Below are 27,686 nucleotides of genomic sequence, written 5' to 3'. Positions count from 1 at the left end.
AATTGTGTGGATTATAATCAACACAAATATTCGAAGCAATAGAAAACGTTACAAGGATAAAAAGATAATACTATCAAAACATAAATGTCTCAATAAATAAAACAAGGGCAAACGAGCCAACTAAGTTAGTTGGCTCGTTTGCCCTTGTTTTATTTATTGATTTATTCTAATTGAGCCATATTAACATTTAATTATAAATGTCTCAATTTATTAATATCGGTAACTTTTAAATGTAAATTATATATCTAATTAGAAATGCTACTGTTATCTCTTATGTTCGAGTTATTAGGCCTGTTCTTTTTGACTGAACTTTTGCATTAGTTCCTCTTTTTTCCTCCTGGAGAGAAAAGGAAGAAAGATGAACTGGTGCAAAAGTTCAGCTAAAAAGAACAGACCTCTTTTCGTTCTCTATTGTTGCGCTCCAATCTGCAGCCATACTGTTAATTTCTCGAAGAACTTTCGATATTAGTTCCAGAATTATTATAAGTTATTTTAAGTCTAATTGATTTTTTTATATAAACTATTATAAGATTAACAAACTTATAACGGAAGAAAAATACGAAATATTATTTTATAAACGTCTTTCTATTTGCACTCTCCTGTTTATACGAGAAACTATCGTAAATAAACGCCAAATCACTAACCAACTTAGCTGGTTATAATTCAATCTGACAAAAATAATCAAAAAGTTTCAGAAGGTAAATCTGGATTTCCAAATAATTTAATAAATTCTGCAACTTCTTCCAATGTCCAGCCTTTCGTTTTACCTTTTGCATCGGAACTTGTACCTTTCATAGAATTAGATTTCTTCAGATTTTGCTCAGAAAAATGTTTGTATTTGTCTGGTTGATTTGTGAAACATTTCTAAAAATAACGTAATTTTATACATGTTCGGTCGTTATGTATAAAAATCTTTTTATAGATCTCCTGTAATCTTTCTTGTTAATAATCCTACCTTTAAATTATTGATAAACCTTAATACACAGTTCGAATTAACCGGCTGGCTTTGTTGCGTTTGCTCATCAGTTATCACATCATCTGCTTGATCTAAAGCGTGACTGACAATTTGCGCTTGTTCAACGTTAACGTGTGAATTATTATGCATTGATACTGACAGTGATGAAGGCGCGTGAACAGTTAAGTTATTAGTTATAATACTGGTTACTGCGAAAATATGATGTGTATTGCTCGACCTAAGAACAATCGACGTTATAAATATAGACACCACATTTTTATTTCATTTGTAACAGTGGGTGCGTTTAGCAGAACGCAACTGTTGTGCAACATTTTACTGATGAATCACAACATGTTAAGTGTTCTATTGAACACCGCTGAACGCTTTTATAATATTGATGCTAACGTATACGTTTTCATACATTTTAAAAGTGTCTATTATGTTGTAATATTGTTTATTACGTACGTATATCATGCAAGAATGATGCATTGGAGGCAGCCATTTTAATCAACACGTTTTGTTTGAGATTTAGTGTACTCAGAGAATGAGTGAAATAAACAATAAAAATAAAATGACACAAATAGCGTCTCTCTGAACACACCCTTTGCTGAAAATTATGGCGACCACTAAGTAAATATGTTGAGACGTTAAATAGGTTTACGACCGTTCAGCAGACAATCATAAAATGATTGCAAAACTGTTGCGTTCTACTGAATATAATCTATTTAATATAAAGTAATATATAATAGATTTAGCGAGAAAAATACTTACTCTTCCATCATTTAAAAAAGGGAGGTGCTTTTGTAGACTGCGTGGATGAATTAGCTACAAGAAAAATCAACAGAATAATAATATCGTTCCTATCGCGTGGTTACATGCGTCGCTCGTTGGAACATAAACTAGACTAAGCAACGGAAAAATACCAGGACCCCTATTCTTGAAAAGTATCGCATATGAAAAAGTAGGGAAATGCTATAGTACATGTAACGTATACTGTGTATTTCTCTAGATTTTCGTATATTTAAGTAATTGTAACTATAATTGTGTTATTTTTCACAATCGGTAATTTGTAATGATAACTAGTTACTTATAGAGAAAATAATTATAACTAATTACAAAGTAACTTTCTTTAACCTGCTTATATCGAGATACTAGAGAGTTTTTGAATTACCATATATCCAGATATGAGAAACGTTAAATTACGTTACGTTATTTAGTGGAAATTACGCATGTACGTATTAATGCGAATCCTGCATTGAGAAAAATGTCTGATTGGAAATGGACGAATAGAAGATTTTGATTATATCAATCAAAATTTCAGTTAGCTAGAATTCTAGTAAATTTAATGAAAAAATTCTGATTCGTCCATTTTCAACAAGAAACAGACATTTTTCTCAGTATGGTACTTACATAGATTCGACTACTTAAAAAATCCTCAGTTATTTTCTGATCCTAACCGCAACGCGCTTGAGTTTCAGGGGAATCGGAGAGGGTTCCCAGGTCTTTTGAGCAGAACTAAGTTCGTAATGCGTGATGACATGCTTACTTACGTCAGTTGACGCCGATGCTTTTACGCTTTTCGGCTGGCGACCTGCGACGAAGAATTTGATTAGGTCAATTATGCGGCGCCGATCGGATCTTCACGTGAAATTAGATTGGTTACGTCAGTTATTACACCACAAACGGTCTTTTTATCTAACTGCGGCCACTTGGGGCGTTCCGTCGCACGCTCGATCTCTATCTCTAGGCTTATGAGCCGGGGCTAATTTAATTCGCGTTTAAAGCAATATCGCTACCATTAAGAATCGTGTAGAACAACATGTTAATTCAATGCATACGGTAACGATTCATTCAGGTTTTGACACTTGAGAAATAGCTGTAATTTCATTGGTATACATATCATTGTTAATTTATGATTGCATAATTTAACGTTTTGATGGACAAACTGATTTTAGCACTAAACTTAATAAATACAGTATATTGTTTTAATTGTCTTAATTTAATTTATATTGTTTCTTTAATGTCTTAAACACTTATAATAAAATCTTTCTTAATTGGATAAATAAAACTGTCATATACAAATAAATAACTTGCGAATTTTATGTGTAATTCAAATATAGGTGATATAGCAAATTTAAAAAAGAGAGTAAATTAATTAACGAAAAATGTTACATATTTTTGTGTATTAATATTTTTAAAATATACAAAAATAAATATTTTCTTAATTTATCCTTTTATATATAATAATAATTTTACACTAAATTTTAATATAAGAATTATGTTATTCTCGGAAATCGCTTCTTTTTCGCTTTCGGCTTTCGGAAATTACTTTCGCATGATCTGCGCTTCGTAACCCATGTCACTATAATTTTGACAAGTATTATATCTAATCTCTTTCACTAAAAGGTGGTGCCGCGTCTTTTTCCGAAAAAGGGTTGTTTCACAGGTAAAATAAGATCAGCGTGTATCCATGTTTTTTGTGTATCAATTGTGATAATCCTTATTTTGTTTGCGAAAAATCGCAGAATTTTTGGCATTTCATTACCCACAACACTAAGCAGATTACAAAACTCAAAACTGTCAATAGTATAATATGTTTTGATTTCTTGTCAGGATTTCGTTTTCAACATAATAATATCCTTAGTACGGATACCACTCGAGTGAATTTGCTTGTTGATAGTTTGCTAGGTATATGTCTTGCAACATAGGTGGTCTAAGGAACATAAGATAATATATATCAAAAGATGCTTTAATTTTTATATTATAAATATCTCATTAATTTTCGCAATTACAAATTATTTTCAGATATTTGAAACCAATATTAATGAAAAATTCTTTTAAACAAATTTAATTTTTAGATAACAAATATTTATTTGTATAACATATATTACTAACAAAAGGGCGCTTAAAGAAAAAATGACACTCAAATTTAAATTGAAGAAATGCAATTAATGGAAATATTACTTCAATTAATATAATTAAAGCAATAAGTAATTCTTTAACAAATAAGTAACATATGTCTTAAATCTGAAAACACAAAAGAACACAGTGCGCGAACAATTATCAGAACATGTCACAAAAATAACTGGAAAAGGAAACTAAAGATAGTAATTATCATATATTGGTATAAGAGAACTACAAATATAGAATAGCTGGGAAATGATAATGTATATATCATATCTACATTTGCTGAAAATATTTTGGTATCATATTAGATAAGAATCCTTACCGATAACAGTCGATACCATTTAATCCTCCCTTACGTATTATAAAAATTAAATAAAATCGGGAAAAAAGAACAAAAGTTGCAGTTACAAGTAATTATGGCGTAAGATGTCACATATGTAGTGCAAGTCAAAAAGCGCCAATGTATGTTGGAATGCTTGGTATCCGGAAACTCGGAAATTTAAACTTTATTCGGATTCGACGTTGGTGGTCGTGGCAAGAAACGGTAATGACTTGTAAATATAATTTAGTCAATAAGAAATGGTCAGTACGTAAATCATACATTTCAAGCATTAGTTAGATATCCATGAGACAAGCGTTTTATTGCTTTTAATTATTACAGAAAGTGCTACCTTTCTTTGTTCGGTATTCTTCTCACATCTTTTTCGGTAGAGCAACATTGTCGACAAGAGACTACGGTGTCAAGATCCAACAATCTGTAACGAAAGCGTAAAGTCTTGCCTTGCAGCGCTGGTCGGTTAAAGACCGAGTCAAAAGAGAGCCACTCTTCCTCTCTGCCCTCTCGTCTCTGTTCCCAAACCCGGTGTGTATGAATTAAGCGTACAAATATGATTTAAGCGTGCAGAAGCCGAGGGTTGAAAAAGCGGTTCTAACTGAGCCATGGCGCACTTTTCAGCCCCTGAAAACGAAGCTCGTCGTCGAGAACGAAGACCACCCTGCCTCGACATTCGCGCGAACTATGTGGAAGCTGTACACACACGCACGCAGATACGCGTGAATTTGAAGTGTGTATATGTGCGTGCGGGAAAAATCTGTGGAAGCGTCCATGGTTAAACGCTGACACGGTAACATCGCGCGTTTGTTGCTTTAGTTAGGGTAGTTAAAACGGTCCAACTGGATTAGTTTCGTTTGGTTATGGCGATGATATAGATGTGGACACGGGGAATTCGACATTCCTCGTTAAGCGTTCGCGCGTGGATCGGTTGGCTGTTGAATACGCTGATCCATCGTGATATGCCTGTTTAGATTGTGCGGGGTGGCTTTCTTTGCTAATAATTTGGTGAAGAAATTAATCTTTCTTTAAAAAGTAATAAGAAGTTGTAAATAAATTCGACTTCATAAAATAATGTAAAGTTTTATTTATTCTTTAATTACTTCTAATATACGAACTTGTTTAAAAATGTATTTTTAAAGCTTAATAATAATTAATGCAAAAAATATAAATCTCAAACTAACTTTCTGAATTTAATTGATAAGTAAATACTTTTAAAAAATACTTTTATTTATGACAAATTGTGTTTATGTCATTCATGTCATCAATAGATTTTTATATAATATTGTACATATTTTTTAATATGAGAAATATTTATTTAAAAAATAATTTTGCAAATGTATAAACGTGTTTTATAGATTTTGAAAAATTTGTATTAAGTTTGGTCCTACATACCAAGAAATATAATCCTTTTTTCTTACCGAAAAAGATTTCCAACTGGCTATACTTCGCTACAGAGATCAATTAGCAAACAGTTTAAAAAAGAAATGGCATATGTTAGTGGTTAACGGAGTAAAGTATCAAGCTAAAGGCTTATCCTGTTAAAACCTAAAGTTTTCAAAGAGTACCTATATTATCTAGATACTAAAAGATTAAAGCAAGGATCTCTCTTAAGCTAAATCTTTAACATTTATCATAGCATCTGTTTTGTCATTTTTCTCATCGTATTATGCATCTCGATATTTTCCCAATAAATATTTTCCCTATTAGAATGTTATTTTTATTCGGAAACGTACTTGCCAGAAGACGAGAAAAACAATTACTTGAATAAAAAACTGTTGCTCGTTTCTAGCAATATATGTAGATTAACTTTAATCTCGGTTCAACTTCCTCTTCTTCTAATTTTTAAAATTAATTCTTAAAATTAAAAAACGACGAAGAGTAAGTTGATCCCAGATTAAAATTAATCTATTGAGCCATTGATGGAAGCGGATATATATCGCATAAGATAGGAAAAAGTCTGAAATTTGCGTACCGCTTCGAGAAATCTACTGAGTCACCTTAAACTCTCGAGAACTCTTAAGATCGAACATTCTCTCGCGATTTTCCCTCGAGTACTGACACGGTTACAAGATCGCGATGTTTCCGGCACGATTCCCTCGACAGATCTCTTCGATCATCGGCGTTCGGTACCCACGGGAAGTCCCAGAAGAGTGTCGTTCATGATGGGACCATTCTCGAGTCGTTCAAATCGGGTCCCAAGGATGAATTCGCAACGGATCACCAGCACCAGCTGCCAGGGTCACCGAGAAATCATCGTCGGCGGCGGCGAGGCCTCTCACGGACTCCCGATAGGGAGGACACGGCGAATAATCAGTAAATAGGACGAAGTCGCGAGCGGGCGACACCGGGCCGCGTCCAATCCATGTTCACGCAGCAAGCGGACTGTGACGAAATCCGAAACTCGGGACCACGATGGATTCCGCCACCGCGCGCGGGATCCTTTTTACGTCCTACGTTATGTGGTCAAAGAGATCGACTTGGCTCGTGTACATAAAGGATCAAGAGCCTTCGCAGTGCTGCTGGATGGACGCGAGAGCGCGGAAATGAAGCACACGAGTCGTCTCGATGCGGGTGGCGGGTGATCGGATGTATAATTCTATAGATCGTAGCTTAACGTCTCCGAAGAAAGGGAAAATAAATTACAAGAAATAAAATATAGGCGCAGGAAAGAGAGAGAGAAGTCGAGCTAAGTTGCCTCTAAAACGATGAAGAATGAAAGAAAATTGGATATATAAATTGATGCTTCTCCTACACAAACACACACACATCTTCATGGAATAAGATAAATAAAAAATTCGGCAGTAAATACAATTTCTAATAACGATTATTAATTGATAAGAACGATTTGGCTAAAGTATTTAAACATTTAGCTAAATATACAAATCTGAAAATGATTTTATTAGATCAAAATAATTGTAGGACGCCCAAATAATGGAAGCTAGTTGCTTGAGTCAAAACTTTTTCAGTATTTCTCTATACTTGAACAGCCTACATAATTATTTTAACAATCCAACAAAATTATTTTCAAATCTGTATCTAGCTAAACGTTTAGATACTTCGTCCTTTAATTGCACATAGAATATTATATATAACTATAAATTATTTTTTTTTAGAAGAAGAAAGAGTTCAATTTCAGAAATAAAATCTGATAATTAATCTTTATTGCATGCGATTGGGTCATTCGTATCCTGCGTATTAATTTTCTTTGAAATACTAGAAGCAGTGTTGCCTAAGTACCTAGATACTTTTTTCTCTGGTATCTATTATACTTATATCTAGGTACAATTTTCTACACTTTCTATCTGTATTTAAATACATTTTAATTACTTCTTCTGATAATACTTGTACTAAATGCACGTTGAACTGAAAATACAGCACCTTGCAAAACACTGACTAGAAGCATCTGACTAAATAATGGTCTATATCCTTTTCTTTTCTTAACACACGACTTTATAAATACTTTCTAAAAATGTTAAAGTATACGTAAGAATTACTTAATAATGTTTGTATACTTGTAGAAGTGAAAATTAACCCGGGACGACCCATCGTGTGTAATAAAGAACCGGAAAATCATCATGTACTAAGAGTTAATATCCTCCTTCAAATTATATATGCCATACGCGTAATTAGAAAATTACAAATCTCGCCAATGGCCGTCCTAGATCCGAGTCGAATCCCATCTAATCGATCGAACGTATAATTCGCGTCCGATTTTAATGAGCACGCATTTGTATCGCTGCCTTGTGAAACAGCTTCGAATGCTGCCGAGCGCCGCGTGAGCGGCAAGATTTAATCGGCGTGATTCGAGTAAAGCGAGAAACGATCGATTACATCGTCGAGCGCACGCTGCCGCACGGCAATATCGGATGGATATCGACCGAAACGCGCGGTCGAACACAAAGGCGCCGCTCGCCATCGCCGCTGGAAAAGGCAGCGCGTAAAGCCGCAACACAGTATTACATGGAGGAACAACTCCGCGACGCCTCCCTCGCAAATGCATACGTCCGCTCGTAAAGGTGAGTATCCGCATAGTTCTGGAAGACCGCGGAAAAATATAAGAAAGACGTAAAAACCGATGAGAAGTCATCAACTTCTTCAAAGACTTGGGGGAATATAAAACGTTGGTTACCATCACTGTTACCATACCTGTTTTCGCCAAATTTTTTTGCCGTACAGATTTTTACAAGTAACAGAAAATTACATGTCACTCAATGTTTCTTTCCAACTGACGATGAGTAGTTTGTAAGATAGTTGTTATTGTTGTTATTTATTTGTGGAAAATAAAAGACTAACTTTCAATATTCTTTTTTTTTACAACGAACGATAATGTTATTTACGTATTTTTGCACAAGTGAAAACAAAAGGAATTGCGCAGCATAAGAAATACCGATTCGCCAGAAGTTCCTTGGGACTTTAATCTTGGGCCTTTTACCGTAACGTGCAGGTCGCATTCTTATACTCCGTTGCGCCTCGTCGCTTTTGCAATTAGCTGCCTTTCTTCGCGCGTCTATTCTTTTTTAGAATTTCATGATTACGCTGTCACAATCGCTCGAGCAAATATTCATCACGAAGATAGAAATAATATCCTTGCTATCTTTCTCTCTTAATAGTTCCGTATAACTGAGATCTATTCTACTTTGATTAGATATCTTACTAACACCTTTCACTTAACAACGTTTTCTATTTAGTCAAGAAATCATCGATCCTCTTTTAATTAAGATAGAAAAATAAGAAGAAATATTTAGGACGTTTCTACAGTTTGAAATCTTTACAACGTATTAAAGAACAACGATTTTGTGAAGTTCCGTAATCTTTAGTCTCTATTTTTGTGAAATATTATCATAATAATGTGCAGAACGATTCTAATAAAATATGCACAGGGGTTCCTTCGCCAACGATCAAAGGGACGAGCTTATTTTTCCCATCGCTTATCCAGTTTGCCAACAGCTTTGCGGCGCAATCCCCATCAACTCCTCCGGATTCTCCGACGTGTTCATCGCTTCCGAGAGCCATCGAAAGGCCCAGACGAAGCGACGGCTCCTCGTTTCCGCCGACAGCTAAGCGATCCCCGATCGCGGCCGCTTTCGCACAACTCATCCCTAACGTGTTCCTCGCCGAGACATTAAAGTCACGAAAGGAACGGTTAAGCAGACTGCACCGCGTCGTCGTTCCCTCGGGTTCCCCTCGGATCTCGGATATGCAAGAGGAGTCGGAGGTGGAGGAGGAGGAAGAGAAGGAGGAGCAGAGGAAGAGAAGAAGAAACTTCTCAGCGAGCCCTAGAGGCCTCGCAATTTTTCAGTGGGATTTATTAGAGCATCATTCTAAGGCTTTACGACCACCTGGCCGAGTCAGTCGTCTCCTTTCGTCCTGGCACTTCCACCTCGTTCCTTCCCACTCGACACTCTCGTTCGGGTTTTGGGCCCGACGAGAACGCGAGAAAGGATTGCGCGGGAGAGGCGAGCGCTCGCTCGTCTCCTCTCGTTTCGTCTCGTCTCAGCCCGTCTCGTCTCGACGCGGGGGGAGGGCACAGCTCAGCTAATTATTTTATTCTCACGCCGAGCCCGTCAGACTGCGCGTGCCTTTCATTAGACTACCTCCATCTCCGTCCCACCGCATCCTCGAGGTACCGATCGTAGTGGATTACTTCGTTTCGGTGCGCGCGACAAATACCGCCGGCTTCGAGCACCGGTACCCCGAAAACTTGTAATTAGAGTTCCTGAATAAAACAATAAATATGTAGAATTAATGTACAGTGTTGAAATAGTTATCGAAATTCAACTTTAGATGGAATAGTTATAAAATAGTTTATTTAATTGTATACATTAATTCTAGGTACAAATAAAACTTGTATAATTATTATTTATGTGTAGTTGCTATCTGTATCTTTTTCTCTGAATGCACATTTTTTTTATTATATTCTTTGTTATGCCTCATTACATTGCATAATGACAGGTAAGTGTGGCAACAACAATTTTTATCTGCTGAACAATTTTTGCTCGCCGATAAATACTGCAATATTTGTCTGTAAATCGAGAGGGAAAGCTGAAGAAACACTCTAAATGTAAGAGATATATTTGATTACCTACGGAAGAAGGACATCGCCTTATCTTTTATAATTCTTGAAGTTCTCGAAGTCGATCCACCTCGGCTCATCTTGTGCACGTCGCTGACGGAAAGATTGAAATCCGTCAATTAACTCCCGATCAATGCTTTACGGGCGCAAGACCCGAGACCCGAGACTGATGAACCCCGCGAAGGTGCGAGGGAATTGCCGGGGAAGGAGGGGGCCGCTTTATTATCGCACGGGGTGCTCAGGGGAATAAACGCGCTCAAGTAACAGCGAGACGCGAGCGCTCGCACGTCCCCGGATTTAAGAATGGTCCGTCGCGCTTGCCGCGAGTTATTTAAATAAAGCCCTTTGTCGGGCCGGGTCGAGTCCATTACCGAAGTACCTTTATAGCCACGCGTGTACGCCGATATGCCATATTATCGTTTCCCTTTCTTGTTCCTTTTACTCATAAGGGTTCTCTTCTCCCTTCTCCGGGCGACCGAGCGGACGCGTGCAAGCGCGCGAAACTTAGCACCAAGTTATATTTTGGACGCTCTCTGAGAAATATATCGTAATAGTACAGGAAACGTTACAAAATAGAATATCAGGCATAAATGAAATTAAGTAGTCCATAGGCAAAAATCGTCTCCACTTGAACTTTTTTGGCGAAAAAAATTGTATAATTTTTTTCATTTAACCATCAAGATCTTTTTTAAAATTAAGAAAAATTTATTGTTTTAGTAAAAAAAGTAATATAATATAGCAGAGATGAGAAATATAATTTCTATTTATAAAGAAAGGATTTTAACTGAATTTGGAATAAAAAATTGCTTTTTTATTAATATGATTGATAAATATAACTACATTTGTAAAAGTAAGGATTTGGTGATTTAACTTTTTTGCATCTTTCTTCCTTAATTTATAAGATTTATAACTGTTTTTCAGCACATTTTTTAGATATTCAATTCGTAACTAAGAAGCTAAGAAATCTATAAGGGAATTGCAATATCTAATTTTTTAATATTTTTTAATATAACTACTTTTTCGTATCGGCTACTTACAGTTATATAATACAATTATACGAAATACGGAAAGAGAAAGAAAGGCTCCATCCATTTAGACGTGATTAACAGATCGTTTAAGCATCACCTTTAACGACAATAAACATTATGGAGAATGCCAAGAATCACACGGCTGGTTTGCGGAATAAGATGAGTATCGTTCCTCGCGCAATCGCAAAATGTACGGGATGTCAAGGGTCGTCGCATATTTCACCGTGCGTAAGTTACGCGCGAAACCGAATACCCATTGCGTATTACGGATTTACGTTGCGAGGAACGTTGCTACCGCTGCTAGTGGAGTCCAAGTCGACCTCTTGGACTGGCGCCACATCAGTCTACTCACGTGATTGCGAAAGCTTCATAAAGCACTCTCGTTTTTGCTGCACTTCGTGCTGTAAATATTCTTCAAACCCTCTAGAGCCGTAATACAAGGCACGAGTACGGAAATTCCATTTCGTTATTTAGATCTTAAATCTCGCCGACCACTTTATACTAGAGCTAAATAAAACCGAATTTCTTTTTATCGTATATTATTTTATGTTACCTTAGAATAAACATTTTTTATTAAAGAATTTATGTGTGCGATGTGCTAAATTTTTAATTATTGTGAAACTCGTAATGTTTTTTTATTTAAAAAAATCACGAGTATATATTCCTTCCGCTATATAAATCAAAATTAAAATACTACAGTTCGGAAGCTATCTAAATTATAGCGTTGACAAATGGCGTAGTTCTTGTTGCAAAGTCTCAGGAGACACTTAGAAACTCTGTGTCAATACTCTCTCACGAAAGAGAGAGAATTCTCGCAGATGGTCTCGGAGTCGAGGGATCTATCGATCATGCATCTCGCCGCGGCCAATATTGTGGGTGTTCTTTGCGCACGTCGAAAGGTCAAAGGGAAGGAAAAAGAGGCGAGAAAGGGGGAGGCGTAGACGAGAGGCGAAAGAAGCGTCCTACGTGTGTGGTGGACCTGTTCGTGGATGCTTGCGAACTATGCGTCTCAAAAATGTCAGGGCAGCGAGCACGCCCGTATGAACATAATTCAGCTCGTTATACGCGAACGGACCTCTCTCGGCTGGCCCCACGAGTCGTGAGCCTTATGGGCCCCCATACGGCTGCATGGACCGTGTATCCTATGCGAGGCGAGGTCAGGGGGCCCTCTGTTCCAATTTTGTGCCCAATAAGACTAATTCCCTCAAAGGTACCGCGCCTCGGATCCGGCCACCTCTGCGGCGAGAACTTATCGCCAAATTTTACGTAAATTATGTGACGTCGCGCATTACACCGTGCAGCAGTTTCTGTAGAAAAAACTGCGTTTCCGAGACGCTCATCGTCATCTAAAGTCACTAAAAGAATCCAGACTAGACCCCGGCTAATTATAGCGTTTTGGTAAATGTGTCTGTGAATTTATTTATTGTTATGCCGCTATGTCGACACTAATGATTTTGTGCTCATAAATAGCTCGACTCCTGTTGATGAATCAGCAATATTAAGAATAATCGAGTGTAGCGTATAATTAATTTAACTCTAATAATATTTATTTGGTAATCAAAATTTTCTGTATTATATATTTTGAAAATTTTTAATAAATTCTATAAAAAATTACAAGTAATATTTTTGAGATTATACTCTTTAAATGATTATTTCGAGAGATAATCATTAGCACATTTTTCAAGTATCACGTCTAAGATAATTATTATCTTTCAAATTACTTTGATGGCTCAGTGAATAATTTCTGTAACAAACTCTATCGAGCATGTCGAAGCTCGTGAATGCGCGCCTTTGGAGAACTGCGCGATGGAGAACCGCATCTCCAATAATTTACACCGTCATCGTGGAGAATGCATCAACCACAGCAAACAGTGAATTCTGTATGAATTCTGGCCGCGCTCGCGGAAGGCATTTAAAAAGGTGTCTCTTTTTCTCCGCGGTGTTAAATGCCGGGTGGTCGTCTGACGGCAATGGCCCAGTTCTAAAGTTATGCAAAGGACGCATTCATCCGTTCAATAAGGTGATCAAAAAGATATTTAGGGCATTTGGTAGTCTAACGAGGCGGTTAAAGAAAGACACCGGGACCCGGGCTGAAACCACAGTTTTTCGTGAACGTCTATTCAGCTGGTAACTCCACGGGAGAGAGACACCAAACTCGCACTTTCTCCGATGTTAAACGCCATACAATACATAATTAATACGTTTTTCTTCCGCTCGCGATGTGTCACCTAAAACTTATTTAATCATATGTCCTTCGAAAAAATGCGAATTCTCTTTTCACATTCGTTATAAAGATTGTTTGAAATTGAAAAGATAAAAATAAGATAAATGTATAAAACCAAATACATAAAAATCGAACTTATAGTAAAACGAAATTTTCTTAAAAGAAATTTTGTTGCTCTTAAATATTTTTTCAAACCGATAATGTAATACCTCTATCACACTGTATTCAAATCTCTTCATGCTGTACACTCAGAGAAAAAGACATAATGGTAGCAACTGTAAAAATGATAACTATACAGATTTTTTATATATAGAATTAATGTGCATATATAATTAAATAAACTGTTTTATAATTATCGCAAATAAAAATAATTCATTCAACTATAAACATTAATTTTTACAGGACAGAAAAGCCACTATTATGCATTGGAACAGTGTTATACTTTTTGAAGCAAAGAGAGAAAGAGAGAGAGAGAGAGAGAGAATACAATAAAATAATGAATTATAATAAATCTTATTTAAAGTTAATTCTACATATATAAAATTATACAAGTTTTATATGTAGAATTAACCTTTAAAGAGTGGAGCTCTATTTTTAAACTCTTACAGAAAGCTTTTATTTAAATAAGATTTATTATAATTCATTATTTTATTGTACAATATATATATATATAAAACTATACAAGTTTTATATGTAGAATTAACCTTTAGAGGGCAGAGGTCTATTTTTAAACTTAAGATAACTAATAACTATACGTCATCTTTAAGTTACTACCACTACGTTTTCCTCTGAGTGTATTTTATGACTTTTATGACTTTTCGTATGAATCCGATGCTGCGGCCGTCAAATCTCATTCAAGAAATGAATGTTCATTTTCTCTTATGTCCGCGCCGACATCTCTCATAGATACTTCAGGCATCTAATAAGATTCCAATTCAATTACCGGAAAGAAATGGCCCGAAGGTCATCGATCGTCGCCCTTCTCATCGTCCACCCACTCGAATTCGAGCGTAGAACGCAAAACAATTTCGGGACGTCCCTTTGATGAGGCCCGGGGTCCCCCTTTACCCCGGTCCCACTCATCTCGACAACGTCCCGTTGATCCAGGCGCGCACGAATTTCTATTAAAAGCGGCAATTAGTCTAAGTCCCGATAAATCTTCATGAGTGATACGCCGACATCAGTCTCGTTGTCAAAGACGCCCGCGGCGCAGGCCCGCACCGATTACCAATACACAAAAGCGGGATGCACGTATCTCGACGTACGCACACGTGTACGTGCGTACACGCGGCGAACATGTACGTATACGGGGGACACGCGTGAACGCGACGGACGAATTTCTTCGGACTTTTCTACGCCAGACCGCGAGGCCCGTTGTTATGTTAAACTAGGTGAGAAAGCTGGGATATATCCCTCTTGGCCCCCTTTCTTCATTAGAATTTTTAATGCAGCCGTTTAGTGGGCGCTGCCCTCGGAAATCGAGAACTGCAGCGGGAACGCCGCCGCGAGGAACTCCTAAATGCTCCGACCTCTTTCCTCTCCCGCTAGCCGCTTCCTCTTCATCTTTCTGTCTTCTCTTCTTTTCTCTTTCTTTCGCCTCTCGTCCATTTTTTTTCTTTTCTTTTCTTTTCTTCGTTATTTCGGTCGAGCCTTAAATGCCCGATCTTTCCCTCGGCCGCTTCGGCCGCGTCTCTGGAGCACGCGATAAATGTCTTGGCTTGTGTGTGTTCCGTGATTACGCGACCGCACAGGTGTTTCTCGCGAGGAGTCTAATCGATGTCTAATCGCCGGCGGAAGCGGAATCGTTTTATTTCACGGTTTAAATCCACCAAGTAGTCTAACTCCGCGATCGATTTGAGCGGCTATGCCTACAGAACCGTTTCTTATTCGTGCGGTAACTCGCGCTTTCTCCTCGCGCGTAGAAACGAATTACAGTGTAGAAGATAAAAGTTTTAACGCGCAACATCTGTTGTAATAGCGACCCTTGGTCGATCGTATGTATGAGAAACGTGGACTTCTCTGGGATAAATGGTTTTCAATAGTAGTGACATTGGAATCTCTGCACATCGCATAAAATAAAAAACCTTTAAGACTTTCATTAAATTTAGTATTCCAAATTTTTCGTAATTGCTGATTTTAAAGTGTAAAAACATTCAAAATTGGGAAATAATGCTTTACTTCTAATATTGTTATCGTTATTCTTAAAAACCTGATGTGACAGAGCAATTTTATTTACGGATTCGTTTTCAGTGACAAAAAATCTATATGAATCACTTGGTTCACCCATTCGTAGTCTAAAAAAAAAGTTTAAATTTGTCGGACAGTGTTATAAATCATTATAAATCTCTTGTTAATCAATTAGTAAACTTTGACAATTGGATGTCACTCATCAAAATTCGGTGAAAAAATATGATCAAATTTGTTTGATACTTTTTGAGTAACAATAACGAATTACTTTTTATAATGGATAACAAATTATAACTTTTTATTAAAAGTAATTTTTTTCAACCTTGAAAAAATTAAACTTTAAGATTTTTAAGAAAAAGATATTGAAGAGAAAGAGAGACGTGAAATCTGTTTTCTATAGATTTAGATTCTGCGGGGTTTTCTGCGAAGAATTTAAACATTTTGGCATTTGGCTGTAAAATCGGAACGTATCGGGATCATCGTACCGATCAGCCCCTGCCGAATGGAGAACGAAGAAAGAGGGTCAAAAACGAACAACGTTTACGGCAGCAAATTCGATTTCAGGCGAGACGCCGATCGCGACAAAACCGTCCGGTCTTCGACAAAGAACAAGTCCGGTTTCCGAGAGCCTCGTGAGACTTCGAAAATCGACTAATCAATTTCTTCCGCGTTACAGCGTGCTACCTGACACCGTTCCCCGCACGATCTTCTTCAACGTTTGTGCGACCTTGTCGCGAGGGACCAATCGAGCCGAAACTTTTTTCTACGAGGGTCGATGGTGATACCTAGCCTACCAGCGACACTTGACCATAGTCAAGTCGAGCGACTTTTACCAACTCCTAGACAATGTACGAAAAATACTGTCACACGGAGCTATCGAACCGAGCCTTTGTCTACCTTCGCCCGGAAAACGTACGGAACGAATGCGACTTCGCAACACTTCTTTCTTCGCAATGTCACGCCCCGTTCCATCGACTAATTGTCAAAAAAGATTTTTTCTCCAAGCTGCCATCGGTAGCACATATCCAATCGGATTTGTCAAACTTGATGTTAACGGCAAGGTAAGGTTGGAAGAAACGGTTGATTAAAGCACAAGCGAAGAGGCAATATTTCTTAGCTCCCTGTCGTGAAATTGCACTGATATAATCGACTCGAAAAGTTATCGACGAACTTGTTAGAAATGTCTTAATAATCGAAGTGGACAGAACGTATCTGTCAGGATATAGTAGTAACAATTCGTAACGCTTCAAATATAATCGTTTCTTAATAGTGCTTACAGTTTTAAATCCAAAGAGCATATATATAAGACAAAATGTGTTAGGAAATGTGTTGAAGAAAGAAATTTTTTGTCGATTTTCTACGATTATTTGGAAACGCAATTATCTCAGGTATATTCTCCTGCAATCTTTGCTTAACGAATTGATACAGCAACTACCAAAAAATTTTCCGGCTAATAAATAATTTTACGATTGTATTACCTAGCTAAAGTAGTTTTACAAATAAAGATCGTATACAAGTACTCAATATATTCTAGTATTTAAAATATCATTATTACAACAAGAATTTTATAATATAAACAAAAATGGATTAATACACAAAAATGGTCATAAAATTATATGTTGGCCGGAAACTTTTAGTAATCACTGTATATTTTCTCAATTTACAGTACTATATCATGAATAATCATCATTATAATAATATCATGAATATTGTTTCGCGAATTTATCATAGTAACGATTTAGAACACACTTGGTAAGTTTACATTGAAAAACTTCAATGTAATTTGCAGAATTTGCAATCAGCAACAGACGCATAATTTCTAATATACCTAAGCCAACTTCATTCTTTTCACGGTCTAATCAGTCACATTATGTGATTACATACCTTCAAACTATTCTTCTACATAATTCTAATTACGCAACGTCGATCATATATAAATTGACTTCTAACTCCGACAGAGTTTATTCGGAACATTTTTTTGCGTCTCGCTGATCAGCTGTAAATCTTGACTGAACCTTGGATCGATGAAATGAAATACAAAATATTTGCAGCCACCTACGGCGGATTTCCTTCATCCGTATTCGTGAGCAGCGAGAAGAATTTTCAAGAGCCCTCCAAAAGAAAATCCATCCTGTAGAATGGTGAGTCCCATGGGACCCCCTGAGGTTTTTACAGCTCAGGCTTGCCAGGATTTTGCTACCGTACCAAAGAGATTTACAAACAGGTATACAGACACGTTTATGGAATAAGTTCTTTAGAAAAATATATACCGGGCCCATTATGCGTTCATTATTATTTTAACTCCAGTGACGGTTATAAATATCTCTCTACTTTGGACAAGCGTCGCCGAAGCCGGCACTTTCGAGATGTATAATATCTCGGGACCGTAAATCTTCAAATCAATGGATTAAAAAAAACTTGAAAAACGATTTTAATATTTATGATAATTTAAAAGTTAGTAACTTAAAATGTAATTAATTGAAGAAGATACAACAGAAAAACGTTGAAAAAATTGAGAGGATACGAATGAAGATGGAACTAAGAATTTGGGATTCGTTACTCCGTTCTTTTTATTGCACGCAAAGAGCATATTATCTCTAATAGATGATAAATTATTTCACTTGGTTGAAGATTCTTAAGATCCAAATTCGCATTATAAACGACGCGTTCCACCCGAAATTCACTTAACTAACCGGCAATCACTTCGCTTGCCGCGCTATCGTCCCCGGTGTACCATACACATATCAGTAGCTGTGATACACACGAGATGCAATCCTCCGCGACGACACGTTCCGTGGGCGGCCCCGTGGGCAGAGCCGCCCATTGTGCGGCATTCGTTTGCCAACCACGTGGTAGGGCGTAGCCAGTAGTGGGACCCCACTGGTATCATGAGTCCCAGCGAGAGAGAACAGCGGAGCCCCCTTCCACCCTCCGCACCAACGTCCGGACATGAGCCCCCCTCGGTGCTCTCTCTTTCGAGGGAGAGACACACGGGACACACGGTACCCCACAGCTGACACGTTATTGCCGCAGTACCCCTCGTAACGAAAGCAACGTGTACTTTGCCGATTCGTTTTCTTGTTTCCCGGCTCAGGAACGTGCTTGATCGCGACGTCGCCCTCCCCCGCGTTCGAGGACAACCGTAGCAACTTCGCGAAAATACCATTTTCATCCCCTGTACTCGGATACGACAGACAGCCGTGTTTTATTTGTTCCTTCCGTCCGGTAGAGCGCCCTCCAGTTCTGTTTTCCTCTTTTCCCTTCTCTTTTTCTCTTACGAGATTTTACTTGACCATTCGTGTCTATACATACTTGGAATCTCGGACCAAAGCGACCGTTCCTCCCTCTGGATTTGGATGCTCGACGAAGAGTCTTTTCCTTTTGGGGCGAGTGGCGAATGCGAAGGACGAGTATTTTCTGGCTCGAGAGTGACGAGAGTGGAGTTTCTTCTGATAGTGTGTGTGAGAATAATTGTGTTACTCGGATAACGCTACGAGAATCACCGGCATGGACATCAGCGGGATAAGACCCACTTTTGGCGGATATATGTTTCAAGGTTAGTTTTTGCATCAAAATTGCGTGAATTATCGAATTGAATCAAAATTAAGTAGCATAATGAAGACAGACATGTAGAAAGATTCTTGATATTCTTTCACATTTCTATAAAAATTTTTTTCAGAAATTGGATAATATAGTATCTAGAAAAACAATGAAGTTTTTCTGGGAATCTTGAAGTCTCTTTTCTGAGATTTTTTGACAAGGTTAGAGAAATTTCGAGAAGTTAAATATATTTTATCATATTATTTTAAAATAACAAACTATTCGGACTAAACTCATAGTGTAAATTATCTTGAACTCACTTTTTTAATCGTTACAGATTCAATTTTTAAATGTTTTATTATCGTTATGTATTATCCTAGAGATATCTAGGAAAAATCTGGGATACACCACGTTGCTGCAATATTGTTGGAATGTTCCATACTACTTGAGATGTTTACTCTGTCCGAAACTTATGCTGCTTCTCTCCGAAACTTATATATACACGATAATTTTTATCTCAAGTCTCATTTGTGATTTTATTTTTCCTTTTCAGATCTCTTCAGAGGTCTTTGATATTAGATCTAGAATAAAAGTTACTAACTTATGAAACTGCCCACGTGCATCAATAAGTCTGTTCACGTTGCTTGAATTCCTCAAAATATTTTGCTTAAAAGGAGATAAATATATATTCGGATGTTAGAAGAAAGAAAACGAAGATGCTGAGTGCAAAAAGTACAAGCAACGCGAACAGACTTATTGATGCACGTGGGCAGGTTCATAAGTTAGTAACTTTTTTAACTTTTTAAAAATCAAAATTCTTATTACTGCATATAACATAGCCTCCTTTTAAAAAGTTACTAATTTATTAAACTGTTCATGTATATCGATTTAATTATTTTATTATAAATAAATAATCGGTAAAGCAGGATCTTTAAGTTTCGATTTCTATAGCATTTTCCGCAATTTCTCACGCTACCGGTCTAATTTCGACGTCACCAGTTAAGCCCCCCCCCCCCCTCCATGGATCTTTTCTATAATCCTTTATCGAATACTCGCGATCTTTAAACAGTCAAAGAGCTGTTGCATAGATTATTAATTTTTTAAAATAAATTAATTAGGCACTGTGGCAAGTTATAATCGTGCTGTTCAAATACAATTCTCAATGATTATAATGTATAATGTTTTAATGGGAATAGTTTCGCGATTTGCATTTCTTAATTGCGATTCTCAGATCTTATCTGGCCGCGTGCGTCTCTGACGGCGTTCGTACGATAATAACGGCGTGCGTAAAAGGGTGCATTTGCGTCGAATTACACTGACGTTAATCGTCGCATTTGAAAATTTCATTACTGCGATTAAATAATTTACGCAACGCCACGTCGATAACAATGCAGCCGCTTAATCGTCACGTTCGCGCACGGTTATTAAGACGATAATTAAATTCAGTCACGATCACCATTAACACACATTCGATCGATTGCACTGCCGTGTGATTTTGATAAATCAATCCTGTCCAAAGCGAGCGATCCCGTCGTAAATTAAATGGTAACGCGCGTTCGCGCCGCGCCTGGCCGTACATTAAACATTCCCCTTCGCTGCCATTTAATTGATATTCATCTTTAATACGAGCTCGCGCTTCGAAATTGAATAAGACAAATCTACATTTGATATTATCATGCCCCGTATTGGACATGGATATTTATTAGGCGTGACATAATTTTCCCTCAGGCGCATTGTGTGAAACGCATCGCGGTAACACTAACCGCAAATTGTCGAAACGATATATCGTATTTGCTAAGTAGGTAATTAGCGAGATCGTTAAAAATGATAGATAATGCACATATCGTGATCATTGTGCTTAATTTATTTGATGTCCTCTATCAATGTAGATTAATTATAATCTCGGTTTAACTTACTTTTTATCTTCTTCTAGTTCTAATTGTAAGAGTTAGAAAGAAATAAAAAGTAAATTAAACTGAAATTAAAATTAATCTACATTGGCAGAAACGAGTCTGAATCCAACAATTATATTGATTATTATTCGACAAATAGAAAAAAATATCATCTGCTTGATTTGAAAAAATTACTATTTTAATAAATAACAATGTAACACAAATAATAAAATAACTGTTAAAATCTAAATCGTATTACAAGAACATTAATTGTAATTTCCATACAAAGATCATTGAGGATGTAATAATTCTCGAATTTTTTTTTGTTTATTACACAGTCTAAAGCATGTTATCTTCATAAAGCATCTGTTAAAATAGCATTCGCAAAAGTCAGTTACAATAAACGTGACTTTTGCCGGGCGCACAGCAGGACGTCCAGAACAGAGGTGTCTCAAAAGGCGTCCCGACGCAAGTAGGCCGTCCAGGTCGGTGTGACAAAGACGACGATTATCTTTAATATCGGTCGAAGGTTAGTTGAGAATCCTTCGAAAAAGATCCACGAGGATTACGACGAGCAGATTCCATCGACAATGAGATTCCGTCGTTTCAGACGCGCGCGCGTTCAGACGATTATTATAATTACCCGTCTCTCCGCTCTGTGTACACGGAGCGTCCGTAATGCGTAAACATAGTAATTACGCGTGCGGCATCGCGCGCGCGTTTACCCGGGATGGCCTGATGATACGGGAGCTAATGTCACGTACGGTAGGGTGGCTAATTCGACTAACGATCCGGCTTTATACTCGTTAGTGCTGGAAACGGCCCGGTGCACGCCTCCTCGCGCGCATAACTTCTTCAATTTTACGGCTGTTAGCCGCGTTTTTGGTATCCTCAGCCGTATGAGAGTGCACGCCGCTCCTGTTATCTGATTTCATGTTTGCGCCCCGGTCCGATTCCGCCGCTAATTTCAAGCTCAATCACCGCAATTGCGCGGCCACGAGGCCGCTCACGAAACCACATTTTTCCGCGGTTTGTTACCTTTGTCGCTCGTTTTTCCAATGAGAACCAGGTATCATTATTCGCCGATCGTCTTTGTAATTTTTGCCAGAGAAAATGAACACATCCGCTTATTTATTATTAATATTTTAACCGATTTGTTCGTTTTAAAAATTTCCTTTACTTCTCTTCTCAAAATGTTGCTTAGAACAAATAAATTTTGAGAAGTAAATTTGTGTAAAAATATATAGACACTTTAAAAAAAAATTTAAGATTTAAGATTGCGATGCATTTTCAATTAATTCTATCTAAGAAATATCTAGCAATACCTATTTTGTAATTGATAATTATTTGCTGTTTTAACAATAGATTTTATAATTTGTCGGTTTCTGCTTGCAGGACAAGGACGGATGAATCAACTAGGTGGAGTCTTCATTAATGGGCGACCTCTTCCTAATCACATTCGCTTAAAAATCGTAGAAATGGCCGCCTCGGGAATTCGTCCTTGCGTGATCTCCAGGCAGCTTCGAGTCTCACACGGCTGCGTCTCGAAGATCCTGAATCGATATCAGGAAACTGGATCCATTCGCCCGGGTGTGATTGGCGGCAGTAAACCGCGAGTAGCCACGCCGGAAGTCGAGACTAGGATCGAAGAGTTGAAGAGAGACAATCCGGGAATATTTTCTTGGGAAATTAGAGATAAACTTATGAAGGTGAGCGGAATTCACGCGTTTTATAAATCTCCGTTACAAAACCCCTCCGGAAAAATAGAATCTTAAATAAATCAAGAAGAGGTGCTGTATATTAAAAAATAAAAAGAAAATACACACGCACACACACCACACACACGAAGCTACGATTGTACGAATACGAAGGCATAATAGCGATTTCAAGCTATTGCTTCATTATTCCGGTCACGCGGACATTTTTCCATTCGCGAGAACCCCGCGAGCCATCGTTCGACCCCTTCGATCGAACGTGGTGGACGTTTTCTGCGCGCTTACTCGTGTCTCTATCTCTCTCGGGGATCATGCTCAATGGGGCTTTTTAATCTTGTGCACGAGGCGAGAGCGGCAGGGTACGTGAGCAGCCCGAGGCGACTCGCGTGTCCTTTAATACTTTACTGACCGCCGTCTACACCCACGCCTCATTGGCGTAACACCTCCGCGTCTGGATTTTCGAGTATGCAAATGTGCTTTTCCGTGAATAATCTCTTCCGCGTTGCACCGTTCAATCCCGATGTACCATCTGATGATTTTCCGATAGAAGAAAAAAAAAAGAAAAAAGAAAAAGAAAACAGAAAGAAACGCTTCGTTCGTATGATACACGAGGAAGATATTACCGTGAAGAGAGAAAAGATTAATTACGTACGCGACGTCAACGCTGAGTTTGAGGACATATTTAATTATGAGTTGCTATCGACGTAGGCGTTAGTAAATTACGGAATGTAAGCAGAGAATATAAATATATAAAAAATACTGAAAGAATTCCTCATCAGCAAAAATCATATTATATAATATATAAGGGAGAATTATTGCTTTTCCTGCTGTCTCTGATCTAAATTTATTTTTCTACAATTTTTTTTTAACAAAAATAATTAATATGCAAAGGTGAAAGCGAATGATGATGTCACCAAGAACTATTATTAGGAAATTAAATTGATTATTTAATCCGGCGGTTTCGTTGGCCGAGTGGCGTGAATCCTGATTCACCCCCGGGCTCGTCCTGCTTTTATTTGCGATCGTGTCGATCGTCCGGCGCGGTAGCACTCCTCTCTCGGAGCAACAAAAGTCAGGTATCGGATCTCGGGAAGGCCCCAAATATCTCTACGTGTCTCCGCGATAAGATCAACGGCGGTTCTCAAACCGAAACCGTGCGAAATTCCGATAGGACGGGATATTTTGTCCCTCCCATCGATGCTGAAACGCCTCCCTTGCCGAGGGCGATCTACTCGATAGAGAGATAAATCTCGCTCGAAAGAAGTATCATGTGCATCGACCGCAAGGGCGACAATAAGGAGAAAATGTATCAATCTACGGGGGACGTGAGTGCAAAAATACATGCGAGAGAGAGAGAGAGAGAGAGAGAGAGAGAGAGAGAGAGAAAGAGAGATTGTGGAAGAGCCAGTCAGAAGAGAATGAGAGTGAAAGCGAAAACGCAAAAGAAAGCAAAGCATGAGCAAAATGAGAGTATAATAATGTGAGAGAGAGTGAAAGAGTGTCTGTGAAAGAGAACGAGAGAGAGAGAGAGAAAGAGAGAAAGGAATGATGAGGAGGATATAAAAGGAGGCAGGAGAGAGAAATTAAGAAGATATGTGAAGGCGAGAGAGCAAGAAAAGAGAGCTCTTGGGAGTGAGGAAAAGCGAACGAGCAAGAGAGAGAGAGAGAAAGAGGGAAGAGGGATCGCCGAAAAACATCATTCGAAAAAGGAGAGCAGATATGGACGGGCGGATTACGAAGGACGAGAGGGCGAGACGACGAGAGGACGACAAGAGAGCCGTCCGCGTCGTAGAGGAGGAACGAGAAACGGTTTCGAGAACACGTACGCCGCTGCAGTCGTGGAGGCAGGCCGGTCGTGGCCGGCATTAATACGGCATTTAATGTTGGAAGGGGGCGTTCCTGGGGCCCCGAGGCCCGCAGGGCGCCTCTCTTTCCTCGTCGCTCCTATAGTCCAGGTGCCTTGCCGGGTCTACGTTTATCTCTCTCTCTTTCCTGTCATCGCCCGGGACCCGACGCCTTAGCCACCACTGGCAGAAGGATCGTTATTGTTTCTGAGATCGGCAGATAGCGATCGACACCGACGACCCCCTTTTCCTTTTTTTTTCTCCTCTCTTTTTCCCTCCTGTCTCCTTCTCCTTCTTCCGCTTCTCTCAAATCGCCGCTCTCCTTCATTCTTCCACCCGCTCTTCTCCCTTTTAAATCTTCGGCAAAGGCAAAAGGCAGTTCTTTCACCTTGGCTCGCGGGATAATGCTCACTCGATCTTACCACGCGCTTTCTTTATTTATCTCGTTCTCTTTAGCGAATCGCCCGTTCGGCACGCACTGATCGATCGCCGCCGCCGTCTCTCGATCGCGCCGCCGATAACGCCGATCGGTATCGGCGCGTGCGTACGTGCGGAGATTTTCGCGGCTCCGCAGCGGGACGATGCTGGGGAGGTGTGGCGACGAAGTTTTCTTGATACCCGATATGGAATCACGATATATGAAGAAATCTTTGAAACACTATACGAGCTTATGAGCTGCACTGCATCCAGTATCTCCTGCAATCTCAGTTAAATGGACTTGATCTGAATAATCTCGATCTTGATCGTGATATTGAAGTTATATATGAACTTTATTTTTTATACAAAGGAACAAATCGACTTTTGAAACGTTGTTAATTTCAATAAATCGCGAATGCAATTTTCTAGTTCGCTTAGTAAGATAAAGGTGACCCACGAAAATCACACCATTTATCAAATTTTCAGGCTTTAGTAATCGATTTTATAGCAATTTAATTAAAAATTATTGTATTACGTAATATAAACAAAATAATATGATATTTTATACGGTCATCTTGTACATATAGTTTTCTTAAATTAAGTTTACATGTCATTTTGATATAATTTTTCTAAATTTCAAAAGTATACACAGTATACTTTTTTTGCAAGACAAAAGTACTTATATGAAAGGCTTGGATTGTACTACAGACTTGGATACTTTGTACTTGATCGTTATTATACTTCCGTGTGGCATGGAGTGGCTATCCTATGGATAGCTCACTTTGCGGACATCCATCAGCAACCGCGCATTGGAATCGTTGAAACTACAATTATTATGACGAAGATGATGACTCGTCAGAGTTCCCGTTTGTGCTATTATGAGTCTTTTGTTTCTCGTAACGGTCACTCATAAGTACACTGCAAGTGCAACGCCAAAACTACTGCAATTGAAGAAGAGAGTTATTCCGTTTCTCACACAAACGGAAATAACGGAATTTGCAACTAATTGTTTGCTGAATCACGAATTCTTCTCCGTATTCTAAGATGATATAATTAAAAACTAACGATCGCAATTCATCAAGCTTCATAATGCTGAAGACGACAAATGTTTCGTTGCAAGTAATTTAAATAGCAATCCTAAATCTAAGCAGTAGTCCTACTTATATTTTATGATTCATTTATCTCACGTCGCACGTATAATTAAACCGCAATCACAGTAAGTCATTCGAGGCAAATCTTTCGCTTAAAATAAATGCCACGAAATGATTTTAAGAGAGCTTACTCATCGCAAATAAAACCAAATAATTATATTAAACACGCATTAAATCAATTTTATTTTTCACTTCATCAAATTAATTTTATTTATTGTATTTCACGTAAAGTTTGCGGCGATGGATTTATATGTTTCCTCAAATGACCGACTTGTCGGAGAATCTCTGGATCATTGTAATCGCATCCTATCTACGCCAACGATGCAACGAAACGTTGCTTCGCCATGAAAAGGTCGCTTTCGTTTTCCACAATTACCTATGCATTTCGTCGCCGAACAACCTGGATCCCGCGGAGCCGTATTCTGCCGTGATGCACACGCGTGTAACGGTGCCGGGACACAATATGTAATAATGCTGAGTCTCTCTCGGTGCGGTGCAAATATGTATGCCGACACGAAAATAATCGCACCAAATTGTAGTGCAGTAGCCTGCAGTTGCAAATGCCACACGCGGGTCGACGGTGTGCCACGTAACTCCATACGATCGATCAATTCGCCGATCTCTAGCCGGTGAACGCTGAATCGAGACGGAAATGTGCGAAGTTTTGCGTAAGCCTAGCAATCTTTACCTGGGAAATCGCGGAACGTTTTTACGCGGAAATTACCTGAATTAATGTGAAAACAAAAGACGAAGGGAATATAACTGTCTTATCATTATCATAATGATAGTATCGCAGTTTATCTTTCGAAAATGATATATTCTGTATGATTAGAAATCTTTGTGAAAAATTGCTGGTTCCGCCAACTGAATAACTCCAATCGTGGAATATTTGAATCGTTCGATTCGATTTCTAATGCTGTTTCTAGAAAGCTATTAAGATGGATTTTGAGTCGAATTGATAAGACTATAAGTTGTAAGTAATGACTTTAACAGGCAGAATATGAATTACTTATAGGATAAATAATCTAATTTTATACATTTTACACTAGTTTTTAAATTTAGATTTTTAAGCAGCATTTTTGCTGATTATTTTATCCTGTACAGCACATATCTTTAAGGACCGTCTTAAAGACGTTCAGAAGTGTTTTACGTTTTAAGGGGATGCTGGAATGACCATCTGGAGTGGAAATTATCACATTAGTCGTATAAAAATCTTCGAATTGACTGAACGGAATAAAAAATCCTTTTACAGGATTAAAGTAGACGCAAAATTAGGAGGTGGTGCAGTGGATTTTATACGACTGTATATGATAATTTGGTCACTCCAGCATCCCCTTAAGGACCTCCCTTAAATATAGTGCTGTGTGGGACCTTTTGATTGTACATTTTTCTTTTTATTTTGCATTCTGCTGTATATTT

The 27,686-nt window shown here is 38.2% G+C and overlaps 1 protein-coding gene across 1 annotated transcript in view; it reads left to right on the top strand.

The window, feature by feature from the left end:
* Window positions 1-19,114: 19,114 nt before the first annotated feature.
* LOC108724885 (protein gooseberry-neuro) overlaps window positions 19,115-27,686 on the top strand; it is a 28,967-nt gene continuing 20,395 nt past the window's right edge. The window contains exons 1-2 of the mRNA XM_018451579.1: window positions 19,115-19,264; window positions 22,536-22,849. Of these exons, the coding sequence (XP_018307081.1) occupies window positions 19,216-19,264; window positions 22,536-22,849 (363 nt within the window). The 5' untranslated portion in view covers window positions 19,115-19,215. The remainder of the gene's footprint in view (window positions 19,265-22,535; window positions 22,850-27,686) is intronic.

This window comes from Mycetomoellerius zeteki, unplaced genomic scaffold, assembly GCF_001594055.1.
Source record: "Mycetomoellerius zeteki isolate Tzet28-1 unplaced genomic scaffold, Tzet1.0 scaffold312, whole genome shotgun sequence".
Taxonomy (NCBI): Eukaryota; Metazoa; Arthropoda; class Insecta; order Hymenoptera; family Formicidae; genus Mycetomoellerius; species Mycetomoellerius zeteki.
The sequence above is the reverse complement of the archived record's forward strand: the minus strand, read 5'-3'. Positions and strand labels throughout refer to the sequence as shown.